General features: G+C 29.0%; 3 protein-coding genes across 11 annotated transcripts; 2 read left to right on the forward strand and 1 right to left on the reverse strand.

Annotated features, from left to right (window-relative positions):
- Positions 1 to 258: 258 nt before the first annotated feature.
- On the reverse strand, positions 259 to 7084 carry coro (protein coronin). 8 transcript variants are annotated; one of them, XM_035866162.2, is made up of 6 exons: positions 6972 to 7084; positions 5336 to 5541; positions 4665 to 5146; positions 1241 to 1619; positions 919 to 1161; positions 259 to 791 (listed from the first exon to the last, which is right to left on the reverse strand). In XM_035866162.2, exons 2-6 carry the CDS (start codon positions 5531 to 5533, stop codon positions 612 to 614), a joined length of 1482 nt encoding a protein of 493 aa, XP_035722055.1. In that variant the 5' UTR covers positions 5534 to 5541; positions 6972 to 7084; the 3' UTR covers positions 259 to 611. The 8 variants fall into 8 exon arrangements, with proteins under 8 accessions (XP_035722055.1, XP_035722057.1, XP_035722059.1 ...); XM_035866164.2 differs by having other exon boundaries at positions 5336 to 5544; positions 6972 to 7070; XM_035866166.2 differs by having other exon boundaries at positions 6967 to 7004.
- A 349-nt stretch (positions 7085 to 7433) lies between these two features.
- LOC118441569 (uncharacterized) lies at positions 7434 to 10529 on the forward strand. 2 transcript variants are annotated; one of them, XM_085657176.1, is made up of 5 exons: positions 7434 to 7687; positions 7802 to 8430; positions 8496 to 8608; positions 8690 to 10124; positions 10388 to 10529. In XM_085657176.1, the coding sequence occupies exons 1-4, from the start codon at positions 7682 to 7684 to the stop codon at positions 10120 to 10122; spliced, it is 2181 nt and encodes a 726-aa protein (XP_085513302.1). In that variant the 5' UTR covers positions 7434 to 7681; the 3' UTR covers positions 10123 to 10124; positions 10388 to 10529. The 2 variants fall into 2 exon arrangements, with proteins under 2 accessions (XP_085513302.1, XP_035722034.2); XM_035866141.2 differs by lacking the exon at positions 10388 to 10529 and having other exon boundaries at positions 8690 to 10189.
- A 103-nt stretch (positions 10530 to 10632) lies between these two features.
- On the forward strand, positions 10633 to 13195 carry LOC118441574 (uncharacterized). Its single transcript, XM_035866172.2, has 5 exons — positions 10633 to 10983; positions 11297 to 11674; positions 11750 to 12028; positions 12234 to 12727; positions 12789 to 13195. The coding sequence occupies exons 1-5, from the start codon at positions 10816 to 10818 to the stop codon at positions 12937 to 12939; spliced, it is 1470 nt and encodes a 489-aa protein (XP_035722065.1). The 5' UTR covers positions 10633 to 10815; the 3' UTR covers positions 12940 to 13195.
- The last annotated feature ends 371 nt before the right edge of the window (positions 13196 to 13566 follow it).

Raw genomic sequence — 13566 nt, forward strand, 5'->3', positions numbered from 1 at the left:
GTATAAAGATATTTAAAAAATATTCCTTTTTTTTTTATTTTCTATTATTTACGATTATTCGCGTATATATTGGGTTGGCAACTAAGTGATTGCCGGATTTCAAATAAGAAGGAAACGACAAAATCCGCAATCACTTAGTTGTCAACCCAATATTTTCTCTTTTTGAATATCTTCAATTCAAATAAATTTTATCTTTAATAAGGTACAGGAACGGGGTAGCACTTACTTAAATAGAATATTTTTACTTTTGTTATTTTACAGCAAAATATCTGTACAAATTAGGCACTCTTCTTTTCAACAATGACTGTTATAAAGTTTCATATACATAGTGAAATACTATAGTATATATAAAATCATGGGATGTCTTAATACTAACAGTAGCTAACACCATATTAGTTAACTTTTAACACAATAAAGAGATGTAAAGATAGTACAAATGTAGATGTATGATGAATGATGTACAATAAATAGCAAAGATCATTGCAAGAATCAAAACATGCCTCACATCGCTGAAACCTACTATTTACACAAATTGTTATATCAAAATATATAATTACTTTGTTACACGATTAATTATTTTATTTTTGTCAGCTAAAAATATGACTCAGAAATTACACTTCGTCAGAAGCTAGCAACTCTCTGTCAGCAGGAGAAGATGTCTTTTCATTTCTCTCTTCTTCCTTCATTTGAAGAGCCACAGCCGATTCCAATACTCGTATCCTTCCTTCATGTTTTACAATCACAGCTTTTAACTTTCTTATCTCTTCTGTGAATTCTTTTAACATTTCTTCCTATAAAAAGAAAAATACTATTTATTACAATACATGTATATTTTTGAAATAGAAAAATATCATTTACAGATTAAAACTACAAAAAAAAAGGAAAAAAGAAAAAAAGAAAAAAAATCTGAAGACTTACAAAAATGCCAGGCGATACTTGTGCAGTATTTTGTGCAGGGTTAGATGCAACTTTTGCCCCTTTATCTAGTATATTTGTCTTCTTATGTACTTTAAGTTCATTTTTAGATGAAGATGGTTGATAGCCATCTCTAAGAGATATCAGTATGGGATCAGCATCAACGCCGCTTTCCCATTCTTCTGCAGTTATTGCAGCTGTATCTCCAGGAGTATCAGGATACAAATCTTCTTGAAAAAGCTCAGACTACAAGATATTATGATATAAAAAAGAAACAATGACAACAAAAATGCAACATTACTATCTATAACAACATAGTGTTTACCTTTCTAGGAACAGTCATTGAAATGACTTGACAAAAACCCGAATTATTTAGTCGATAAAATCTACTGATTTCACAGCTATTAACATCACAACCTCGTTTTGGCATCATTCCTATCCCTCGTTGAGGGTCAGGAGTTTGAAAAGTATTGATATAATGAACAAACGGAGGTTCGGGTGTAATTTCAAAGTATCGAATAACAGAATCACCCTTGCCACATAGATATACCAAATTTGTATCAGGATCATACAAAGGAAACATAACTCCATTGCTGGTATCTAATTCTACCATAACTATAGGTTCACCTAACATGTCTGGGGCTCGTAATGAATATTGCCTTTCAGACATTTTACTGAACCCAGTTGTGAAGACCAAACCTCCCCTGAAACAGAATAAACATTATTAAATATTGATAGAAAATGTTAACTTGTCCAATTATAGGCACTGGATTAGTAATGTTACAAGCACTATTAGATAATTAAATTTATATGCCATTAATATATTATTAGATAATTACTACTCCAATTTTTGTTTAATTTGGTAGGTTTGAGTGGTGAACTTAGCATTTTCTCTCACTCCTTTATACAATATGTGTAAATATAAGTCACACGATTATTGAAGATAATTAACATATCTTCTTTGATAATAACATGATTTGGTGCAATTCCATTAAAACGTGTGTACATATTTATATATGTATATATATATACACAGAGGTATGATTTCATGAGAAAAGGTAAATCAATTTTCCTTTGTTTTTGAAAGCCATATATATTTTAAACTAAAACAATGCAAAATTGAATCAATTGGTAGGAAATATTGCAATAAAGATATTTATCTTTATTAAGATATTTTAGCAAAGGAAAATTAATTTATGCTTTTTTTATAGAAATCTTCCTCAATAGATATGTATAATATGGGATATCATACATAAAACCGATATCCCTACTGTAAAAGATGTGATATAAAGGGTAATCCATGTTTTATTTGTGTATAATGTGTAATGTACATGGAAGATAGATAATCAAGTTGGCCGCGTGCCTGATTAAGGTACATACTGTATATTTGTTTTAGTTTTATTTTATTGTATTATCAGAGGCAATACATTATATCTTCTGTACCTATATTAATCATCAATACTTATTAACATCCACCTTGTTACAACATAAACAGAGACTTTGCAACTGTTCATAAGTGCTTTCATCGGAGGAATTATTGCTTTACTAGTCTGTACCCATGTACAAACTTAACTTGTTAAAAATGTGATTATATTGCTTCCATAGGTTTGAATAATGAAGATATACTAAAACTTTAACAGTACATGTATTAATTGAATATTTCAGTAGCCAGCATTAGTAGTCTTCACAAAGTGTATCATGTTGCTATAGTATTAAATGAAATTTGACATTTTATTTTAGTGAAATGAAAATGAAAAATTATTCTTGACACATTTTTGACATTTACTGTAAATTAATTTGGTCAATCATCTATCTTCTAAGAATGCAAAATGTTTCTGTGATATGTATACAATATAGATCTAACATACTTCCCTTTCTAATTTGTGAGCAGCAAATGATTCTTCTTATTTCCAAAAATATAAATAAAATATGATAGTTAAATATATAAATATAGAGAATCATATTCTATACTGAGACAATGATACTTTACATTTTCAGCATGATACTTCAGATGAATAAGTTAATGTACAATACTTACTGTAATTTTTAACTGGACACTATAGAGCAGACGTCTTGATATTTGCATTTACTAAGGTGGTGTCCTCCTCATGATGAAATTTCAACCTTGAAGTTTTCCATTAAAATTATGTGAATCTTGCACTACACAAATTGGAAAGACCAAGTGATAAAAAGCAATGAAAATAATTCTATTGTGCAGACAAATGCCTCATTTAGAAAGCTGTTGCAGATTTTTCTCATAACCAAAGAATAATCCAGAAATACATAAAAAGGATCACAATAAACCAATGTAGCAAGCAATTTGACTAAATTAGGCTGATTGTTTGAAGCAATTAAAATATATCCCTTTTTACTAATAAAAGAAAGAAAAGTATTCAGTTTAGAATTTAATGTTTTGTTTTTTTCTTCAATCAATTTTGTTAAAATATTTAAGTCCTAAATAAAAGAGCAATTAACATGATATAATTATAATGTAAAAAGGCGGATGTATATAGTTCGATGATCGATAAAAAAAAATTTACTTGGCTATATGTTAAAAAGGCTGTAGTATGTAGTACCCTACATAAACCATTAATTTATATGCATAAAATAATAATAGTAATACATATGAACTATCCTATCATTCACAAATATATGTTGCTATTGCATATAATATTTTTTACATATTCATTGAAGCAATATTTTAATGACATTTTAATAAAAGTTGGTAAGTTCATATTTACAATTGATATAAAGAAAATATATATATATATATATATATATATATATATATATATATATATATATAATGTTAAATTCACTTGCTCATTAACACTGTCTTATTTTACTAAATCTAAAAAAATAAGTAATTCTATGTAAATAAATTCCAAAGAATTAAAGATACTGTGCATGTCTATTCTATGCGTGAAGAACATTCACTGAAATAAATGTTTTATAATTTATTATTTAATATATTTAATATTTTATTATTGTGTTCCCATAAATATAAAAATGTTCACCACTCTGTGTGCATTTGTGCACCATCACCTTGTATGCAAATTTTTATGTGCAATCTGCACCAATGTTGTGATTAAATAATAGATATTTGCAAAGCATGTAGTGTATTATTGTTACATAGGCGCGTTTAAGACTAACTACTGTCATTCTTGTAATATAGAAAGCATCTTACAGGCACATAGAGTTCTTCATTTGTAGACACATTGAAGCATTATAATGCTGTATTATGACAATTAAAGGCAGCTATATTTTATACTTTTTAATGCTTGTAAAGTACCAGATATTAAAGACATGCCTTTATATATGAAGTACGGTTCTAATTACTATAGTTATGCATGCTTGAATTTTAACTATAGTTAATGTATACGTTTATTATCTATTTTAATATGATATCTTAAAGCAAATAAATTTTATATAAAATAAAATCATATATATCAAATATTATAAATCTGCCTTTTTTCTTTTTAATATTACAAAAATATCTTGTAAGATCCTTATTTATTCATTAAAATTTTAATTTTTTATTTCAATGTTATTAAATATAAAAGAAAACCTAATAATGAGAAAAAGCTAGTCATAAGAATACATTTATGAAATTCATATTGCTGTGATTGTAACTATATTAAATTAACAACTTTTCAAACAAGATAAATAAAAATAATGTTACTCACAAATAGATCATTTTTAATAATTAAAATAAATAGTAAGAAGAAAAGTACAATGTATTTGCATACCTTAGAAATATTGCACGTGTTGCCTTGCTTCCTTCATGGGCAATAGCATCTTCTAAAACTTTTCCTGTTCTTGGATCTAAGATACGAATCCTTTTGTCCTTACATGTAGTTACCAATCTGGATCCATCCCAGTTCCAACAGGCAGAATAAATAACATCAGGATGAGAGTCTATTCTTACTAAACATTCGCCGGTTCCAACATTCCAAATTAAAACAAGATTGTCTGATCCAGCAGTGAGTAATACGTTTAATGCTGTTGGATGCCATAGCACAAGTCCGACCCTTCGTTGATGCAATTGTAGGTCTACCACAGATTCAGTCAATGTCCTGGAAATACCACCATCTGGTATTTGCCATATTTTAACAACGCAATCTTCAGATCCAGAAGCTATGACATTATCATTATGAGGGCACCATGCGATATCTAATACAGGACCCTTGTGTCCACCCACTAAAGGATAGTCTGCTGATATTCTTCCTACCTATGACAATTATTCAATGATCTATAGAACTAGTAGAGGCTACCAGAACTACGGCTGTCATAATCATGCATGTAAGTTTAAAGAAGAATTCTATAAAATATTCTATATAGGATCTTCATAAAAAAAGTCACTATAATATACTCATAAAAGATATTTATAAATAAGAAATGAAAACCTTTTGATAATTACCTTGTTATGGGGTAAGACTATGAAAGCACCACCGCCCGCGGATTCAACGATGATGGCCAAAAATTTAGGATTCACGGCGCAGAACGTAGAATCCCATGAGGATTTTGAAACTCTAATATTGTCATAGCATTGTTCCCGTTTTAAAGACGTTCCGTACACGTGGCGGAACTTGCTGCTGCGTACAACACGAAAAGACATATCTGCACCTACTTTCAACGCAAACAAAAATGAAACCAACAAAGATTAACCTAGAAGGAAACACCAATATCTTGATACACCGGTTATTATGATTATTTTAATAAATTATTGTTACGTGGGCACTGCGGGCGTGGGCGACGCATGGAACATCCCCCAATTTATAAATAGATTCCCCACCCTTAATGTCGAAACGAGCGCGACTGAAATAAGAATATTTCCAAACCGTGATTTTGTGTCCCGGTCTCTCTACGAGTTAATATGTGCAAATGAAGTGTATGCCAGTGTTGCCAATTATTACAAATATAAGAGGAAACTACTGTCTCTCTTTCTCCCTCTCTCTGTCTTTGTCTCTCTATCCTCTCTCTATCTCTCTCTCTTTCTCTCTCTCTCTCTTTTTCTGCATTGAGAGCTTGATGCATCAGAAAATAGATTTCATTCTAACCGAAATTGGCGACTACAGAAATAAACTCTCTCCGTTGCTTTTATAAGATCATGATTCATAATAAGAAACGGTACAGTCACGTATGTTAATGTTACAACGAAATATAGTTAAATCAATAAAAAATTAATATCAGATCGTATCGTGTTTGTAGATCTAATGAGATCGGAGCAAAATAATAAGGTATATCTAAGTAACTTATAATATTTAAATACTATTCCTTTTTCTATAAAATAGAAATCTATTCGTGATGTATAAATGTATGCGTGCGCGTGTATACATACACAAAACTGCGATTTTGCTTCACTTCAATGAATACTAAAGATTTCATATATACGTACTATTATTTTATTTTTCTCAAGTATTACTTTAATCTTAATGATATTACTGTAACTTCATGATAAAAACAGTTACTTGATACGGTAACAGTCATACGAGTATGGCAGGTGATGCGTCACCGTTATGATTCATTGGATAATATACTGAATAATATAGTTTTCATGTCAGAATCCAAGTAAATAGTATAAAACTGTGCAATTTACGCGTCCATCTTTTCTTTTTCTTTCTTCTTCTTTTGTATACTATACATAGATAAACAATGTAAACTATATCTATGTTAAAAGGTTGAACTTTTGAATACTCCCGCCATTATTCTAGTTCACCACATTGTAATTCATTAGGCGTCCACGTCGTAGTAGCGCCATTTAACACGAACGAATCGGTCGTTTCAGAACACCTTATTTGGAAATGCGCACCCTACTCAAGTGAAAAGCCACCCCCGGTAATATTATTTTCTTTTAAGCTTTTTAATTCGTATATCTAAGTAAATATGTATAATGCTTTAAATTATATTCTCTAATTGTTTTTACATATAATAATTGAATAATATGTTGATAAACGTATCACTCATTAAAATTGTCTTATCGTCATTTCAAAAGAAAAAAAAAATTAATTGAAATAATCAATAATATAAATTAGTTAATACAAATCGTACTTTACCAACGAATTATAATCCGGATGACAAGCAATGCACGCTTTTGGGAAAGAATTCTCCCCACCCCCCAAATTTCACGCGCTGACGAAGACGATGGATGCGCACGCTTTTCGATTCAATATGGCCGTTTCAACCGCGAATAATCGAAAGTAAGTTTCAAACAATTAGTAAATTAATGAATATAGAGATATACTGATGTTATTTAAAACGTGATCTTCATAAACCATTATTTCATTTATCGTATTATTCGCTGTTTAATTGATTACTAATTAATTACAAAGTTAACAGATATAACACATTTAACAGTTTGTTCATTTAACGTTTATCGTTATATTTACAACAATAACAAAATATTCAATTTCGAATCATATCTAAAAAAAATATGATTTGTATGTATATATATATAAACATATTTATAAGAATTATTTCATTATTTTATTTTAAAATTGATTGGATAATTAAAGCAGATTTTTCATTGGTTGTATGTACTTAAGCTGCTAACGCCACTTCACACATAATGTAAGATTTGTGACGCTGCCTAACTTCGCAGTAAATACGTACAATTTATTGTAAGAGTTGATAAACTAGTTACATAGAATTACGCGGGAAATAATAAGAAGCTAAAACAAATATATTGATTTTTAAACGTTTCTCTAAACATATAACAATTTCTATTTAGTGCATCGAATGTAAAGTGAATATTATTAAAATTATAATGGAGGTGAGTTTCAAATTTTAACGGTTTAATTGCTTAAATTTATTTCCACATATATCTACGTCATATTATACTTATGGTGTTATATTTGATAAGAAATGTATATTTTTATCTACTTAGATGAAGTTTGCAAAATTTAAAAAAGACGAACGTTGTAAAAGATTAGAGCGTTCCTTGAAACTTTCTTTACTGAGAAAAAATGGAAAATTAACAAATGATGACCCAATCTGGAATGACACGGATGCACAGAATTGGAGTTTTACTGCTTTGTCTCCGCAACTTTCACAGGCGGAACATGAAATTGTGTCTTCTAACAAAAATTTATCAAAAATAAAAGCAATGAAAAAGAACAATTATACTACATATGAACCAGTAATTGCATCTTCAAATGTTCAACAATCTCCAAGTCAAAATAACTCCTTTAACAATAATGTCGCCTCTTCATTGACTGTTAAGGAATTTCTTCATCAAATTAAGGAAAATTCAAAAATCATCCAAAGAGATTCATTATTGACTAATGAAAACTCGCCTCATGTAGTTGAAAAGGGCTTATATGTACAACCAAAAAATATCAAACATGAAAAAAATCTTTCTAAGTTGCAAAAACAAAATTCAATGAGTAATAATGATAATAACTATAATCCTTGCAAAACAGCTAGTCCTAAAGAAAAATCGGGTAGAACCTTTTTTAATTGGAAAGTTATGCTAAACAAAGATGGTCATTTGATTATCAAAGGAACATTGGAAAGGTAAATTTATAAGACTAAATTCATTATAACATTTATTACTGTTTGTTCATATTTATTTTTTATAGCGGACAAACTGCACGCAGTAAACCTATACTTAGAAGATTGACAGCTACAAGTGTACAATCTACTTTCTTACATATATATTATCTTGAAGGAAATATTGTGGATAATGAAAATGGTAAGAACTTAAATTTCTGTATAAGTCTTATACACTTTTCAATATCATTAAAAAATATTAATTTTCTCCGTTTTTCTTTAGAATTACCAGAATATGTGAGAGGCAAGTTTTACAATGGTTTTCCAGATGACTGGGAAAATATATATTTATTATGGAAAGTATTTATATCTGAAGGCAGTAAATTGAGTTTTCATTGGCCAACAAAGATTACAGATAGCGATGATGACTTGAATAGCGAAGTAACAAATTTAACATTACAATTCACAAAGGAAGAAAAAAACAAATACCAAAAATCTTCCAGTAATATATGTAATAATAATTCAGATAATACTTCAAGAACCAAAACTGATAATAATGTACCTAATCATGTACCTAGTACAAAAAATGTACAAATTCCTAATACAACAAGGATAATTCACGATAATAAAATTTTAAATAAGGAAAATCAAGAGCAGCATAAAAATATTAACCAGCCTCAATGTATTCAAAAAAAGCATACATTAAAAGATATTATACAAGAAGATAAAATCAATATCATTATTAATAATTTGTTACATAAAGATTGTCCTAAGGAATACATTGTAAAAATTGTACAAATGTTTAATTGTCTTGAAGATGTTCTTTCTTATAGAGTGGCAACAAATGACGCAAATAAACTAAAATGGGATGATAATGATTCTGGATTGTATAGCAGTCAATTACAAGGTAATGAAACAGTTATTCGCTCAAAGAGATCTTGTATGCCAGAATATCACAATATATCACCAATTACAAAAAGAATCGATCAGAATAACTGCAGCATAGAAAATGTGCATGAGATCTCGAATATGATTCTACAAGAACAATCGCATAATGATAAACAAGAATCGAATAAGAGAGACTCTGAAGAATTTGAAAGTGAAATTTATGCGGGTATGCCTAAGATCATATTTCAGAAAGTGTTGGAAAATAAAAGAGCATCATTAAAACAGGATAAACAGAAACAAAGAAAAGGAATAATAGATTCTATGACAAAAAGTCATATCAAATCACAAAAAAGAATTAAGAAAAAACACAGAACAATACATTATTCTAGTTCTAGCGATAGTGATATTGAAAATGATATAAAAAATTCTGTGTCTGATGAGAGAAAGAAAAGAAATGATAAAGCAGTTAGACATAATGCGTTGGAGCAACAGAAAAATATTAAAAAACCAGAAACAATATCTTTTACTCAGGGATCTGTATCGTACAAAGAAAATCTTTATAATGTTTATCATGATTGCAGCGTTAGCATTATTGAAGATGAAGAACCGAGTAGACGATACGAATCGATGATTCGAGTAAACGATATGAATCGTATAGAAACACCCAATAGAGGAAAAAAGAACAGTTTTAAATATAATTGCAATCGCGATATTTCCACTACAGATGATGAAGTAGAATTACCAGGGACCAACTGCAAGAAGCATTTGAATACAATAGAGGTCATAAAACACAGTGCCAAAAAGCCAAAAATAATAAACCGCCATTAATGGTACGGATCATTGCTGATGTATTTAATAGAATTAAGAAAACAATTAAAAGTATTTTTTCTTTTTTATTATTTTAGAAATATTAAAAAATAAAAAATAAAAATATATTTTTTTTTTTTTCGTAAGTTGTAATATAAAGATTAAGGACTAATTTCATAAGATTCCTGTGACTTGTATACATAATTTTACGTTATATTAAAATTACTATTTTATTATGAATATAATAAATATTTTTTATATTCGTGTTTTTCAAATTTAACTCCAGAAAGCTACTAGTATCGAAGGCAATTAGTTCTACTTTTCGACACGGTTAACCATGTCGCCACATTCATTACTATATATCCAATTAGTATGTACCAATTGCGAATTATGATATTTCATTCTGCTTTGACATAAATACATGTTCAATAATATATGTATATGTATATGTACATATCTGTACATTGAATGTACATACGTATATAAGTCATGACATAAATTAATGCTTGATTCACAATCAACGAAAGTGTATGTGATTTTGCGTATAAGCGGTGAAAGCAAAGTCGATTGTGTGATGTTGAATGTAGACATATGTGAAATTCGTGCAATACCGGACAAGATTGATATAGATCTAAGTTTTGTCAATGTTGGAATGATATGTATTAAAGATAAAGAATAACGAAAAAAAAAAAAAAATTAAAAACTTCGATAAAAATGGGTAATCACGTGGCACGTAATATAAGCAATTCTACTAAAAAGACTGATGCAGTTACAAATAATAGCAATGCGCTAACTACAAACACGGTTTCACGAAGTTCCTCTGGTAATGACATCGAACATAGTTCTCCTACACAATTTTTCCCAATTGATAACCTAGCCAAGGTAATTATTCGATTGATTTAAAAATTTTTGTTTTATTTGTATTGTAAAAGATTTTTATTTTATGTTTTATTATAAACAAAAATTATAGTAACAAAAATCGTATCATATATATATGATTGTTTTATATATATATGCATACATATATACACGAATATATATATTTTTTATTTTAATTTTTCAGGACGTTTATTATTAATTTTTGCTTTGATTTAATGATGATAATAATATATACATTCGTTATATATATTTTTTCTATTAATCTTGTAAAGTTATTAATTGTTATTTAAAACATAACCTTAAATTTTTTCTCTAGATTTTATCGCATCATACATATGAAGAAAAACATGTACATGGAATCACGATGTCTGTGTTTGAAAATTACTTATTTCCTAATTATCCTACATTAGCTGAAAAGTTGTTTACTTATTTACATCACTCTGCTGGAGCAAGTACATCACATTTGACAGTTTCCGCTTTCAAACAACAATCAGAAAAATTTCTGTCCGTTATGAGTGACCAAACTATATTAGAAAATTATGTAACAATATACTCCAATATAAGAGATGGGGATATATCTCCTGATCTACTAAGGTCTTTATTGATGACTTGTTATCAACTGGCGATGGATAGTACTGGTACTACAACATGTATTTATATACATCGTGTTGTCAATGCTGTTGTCATTTCATGTGTTAGTAAGATGTACCACTTGTTATTTTTATTTATTATCTAAGCTAAGGCATAGATAAATGTCTGGTTATTTCAGTTTCATGGAAAAGATAGCTTGTCTGTGAGTTATGTTAGTAATTGGATGTGGCAGCATTGTTCACGTATTGTACATGGTCTACATTGCTATGTAGTTCATGTATTGACAACAGCTTATAGAAATGGTAAAGCATTGCTATCAAAAGAACAGCCACAACCACATTTAGAAATTCCAACACCTGTATTGGAACATGCTGACAGTTTTGATCAACCTCAGACATTATTGCCTGTGAGCTATGTTTGGTTATTATCAACTACTTTACCACAATGTTATCTTCAGGTAATTTCAATTTGTTTAGATTAGACAATCATGTATATATTTTTATATGTATGCACATGTTAATATATATATATGTGCACATATATCTACAATAGGAATTGTTTAATTTGGAAAAAGACACATGGCATGCATACTTCTAAATTAAGTTTTTTTTTAACAATACATCAAAATTCTATTGGCGTTTCATCATAGCCTTGTTATCTAGGCAAATGATACACCCAAGGATATTACGCACGCCATTATAGCCAGAACTACAGGCAATATATGTCCTAGACACTGGACTTTATTATATAATAGTTCAGAACATGGAACTGGCGCTAATCGCTTTCTTCATCATGTGCTAGGCTACAGAGGTCCAACGTTGTTATTTATAAAAGCTGCTGATCCAGAAAAGGATGGTGAATATCTCATGTACTGCATGTGCTCAGCAGTTGAATGGCGTGAAAGTCATCTTTATTGGGGTGATGAAGATTCAGTGGGAATTCAATTAAGTCCATCCTACAGAGTTATAGAGAAAGGACCTAAAGTATTGTATCTAAATACAGGAATTAGAGGTTATCCTCATGGCTTGCGATTTGGAAGTAATCCACGTTCACCACATATAAGTATTGATGAATCATTCCATTCAGTCAGTATCGCAGGTGCACCATATCCTATTGCTACTTTAGAAGTTTGGGGATGTGGAGATGTAAAGTTAAGGTAATATTAACTTATTTTATAAAGTAGAAATTTAATGTACTAAAAGTAATTCATTTTTCAGAGAACGTCAATTGGATATTAAAAAGTGGCAAGTAAAAGAGGCAGAAAGACAAAGAATTGTTAAATTAAGTGCTAGCGATTGGTTGGATCATCCTGACCGTTATCTTCTTGAACTAGCAGGAAGAGCATCTTACAATGAATCTAATAAATAACTGGGATTACATAACTGTATTATGAAACTTACAAATTTATGCAGGATTAGAGTCAATATTTTTGTATATATGTATATACTGCTGAAGTCTTCTTCAGAAGAAAAGTGTACTTATTTCTGATGCATATATATATGTATATGTATAAGATTGCAGGTAGAATGAGCATCTATAATTTTATTTTTGCAATGTATGTACTTATGCACTTTAGCACAAAGCCAAACTAGATTTTAGACAATCAGTATATGACGTTTTATTCTAATGTTTTTTTAAATAGGATTAATATGACTTTTATAAATTTACAGACTCTGCAAAGATATGTGGATAGATTTATTCATTTTAAAAAAAAATTGCAATATTATAATATGCCTTATGTACTTATGTTTTATGTACATAATTTTTAAAAGTTGATCATATTGTTTATCAAGTGTTAAAATGTTGGATCATTTTTTTTTTTTCAATATTTTTAATTTTTGAAAACTTCCTTTATTCTAATAAATATCTAAGCAAAAGTTTCTTTTGTAAAAAAACGTCCTTTCTTTAGCTCGTGATGAAGTCATTGTAAAAAATATTTTCTATTAATATTGATATTTATATTAAGATCTTGTATAAAAACAAAAGTATAATTTA

This window comes from Vespa mandarinia, chromosome 5 (genome assembly GCF_050613455.1).
Source record: "Vespa mandarinia isolate Hongniang chromosome 5, ASM5061345v1, whole genome shotgun sequence".
NCBI classification, from domain to species: Eukaryota; Metazoa; Arthropoda; class Insecta; order Hymenoptera; family Vespidae; genus Vespa; species Vespa mandarinia.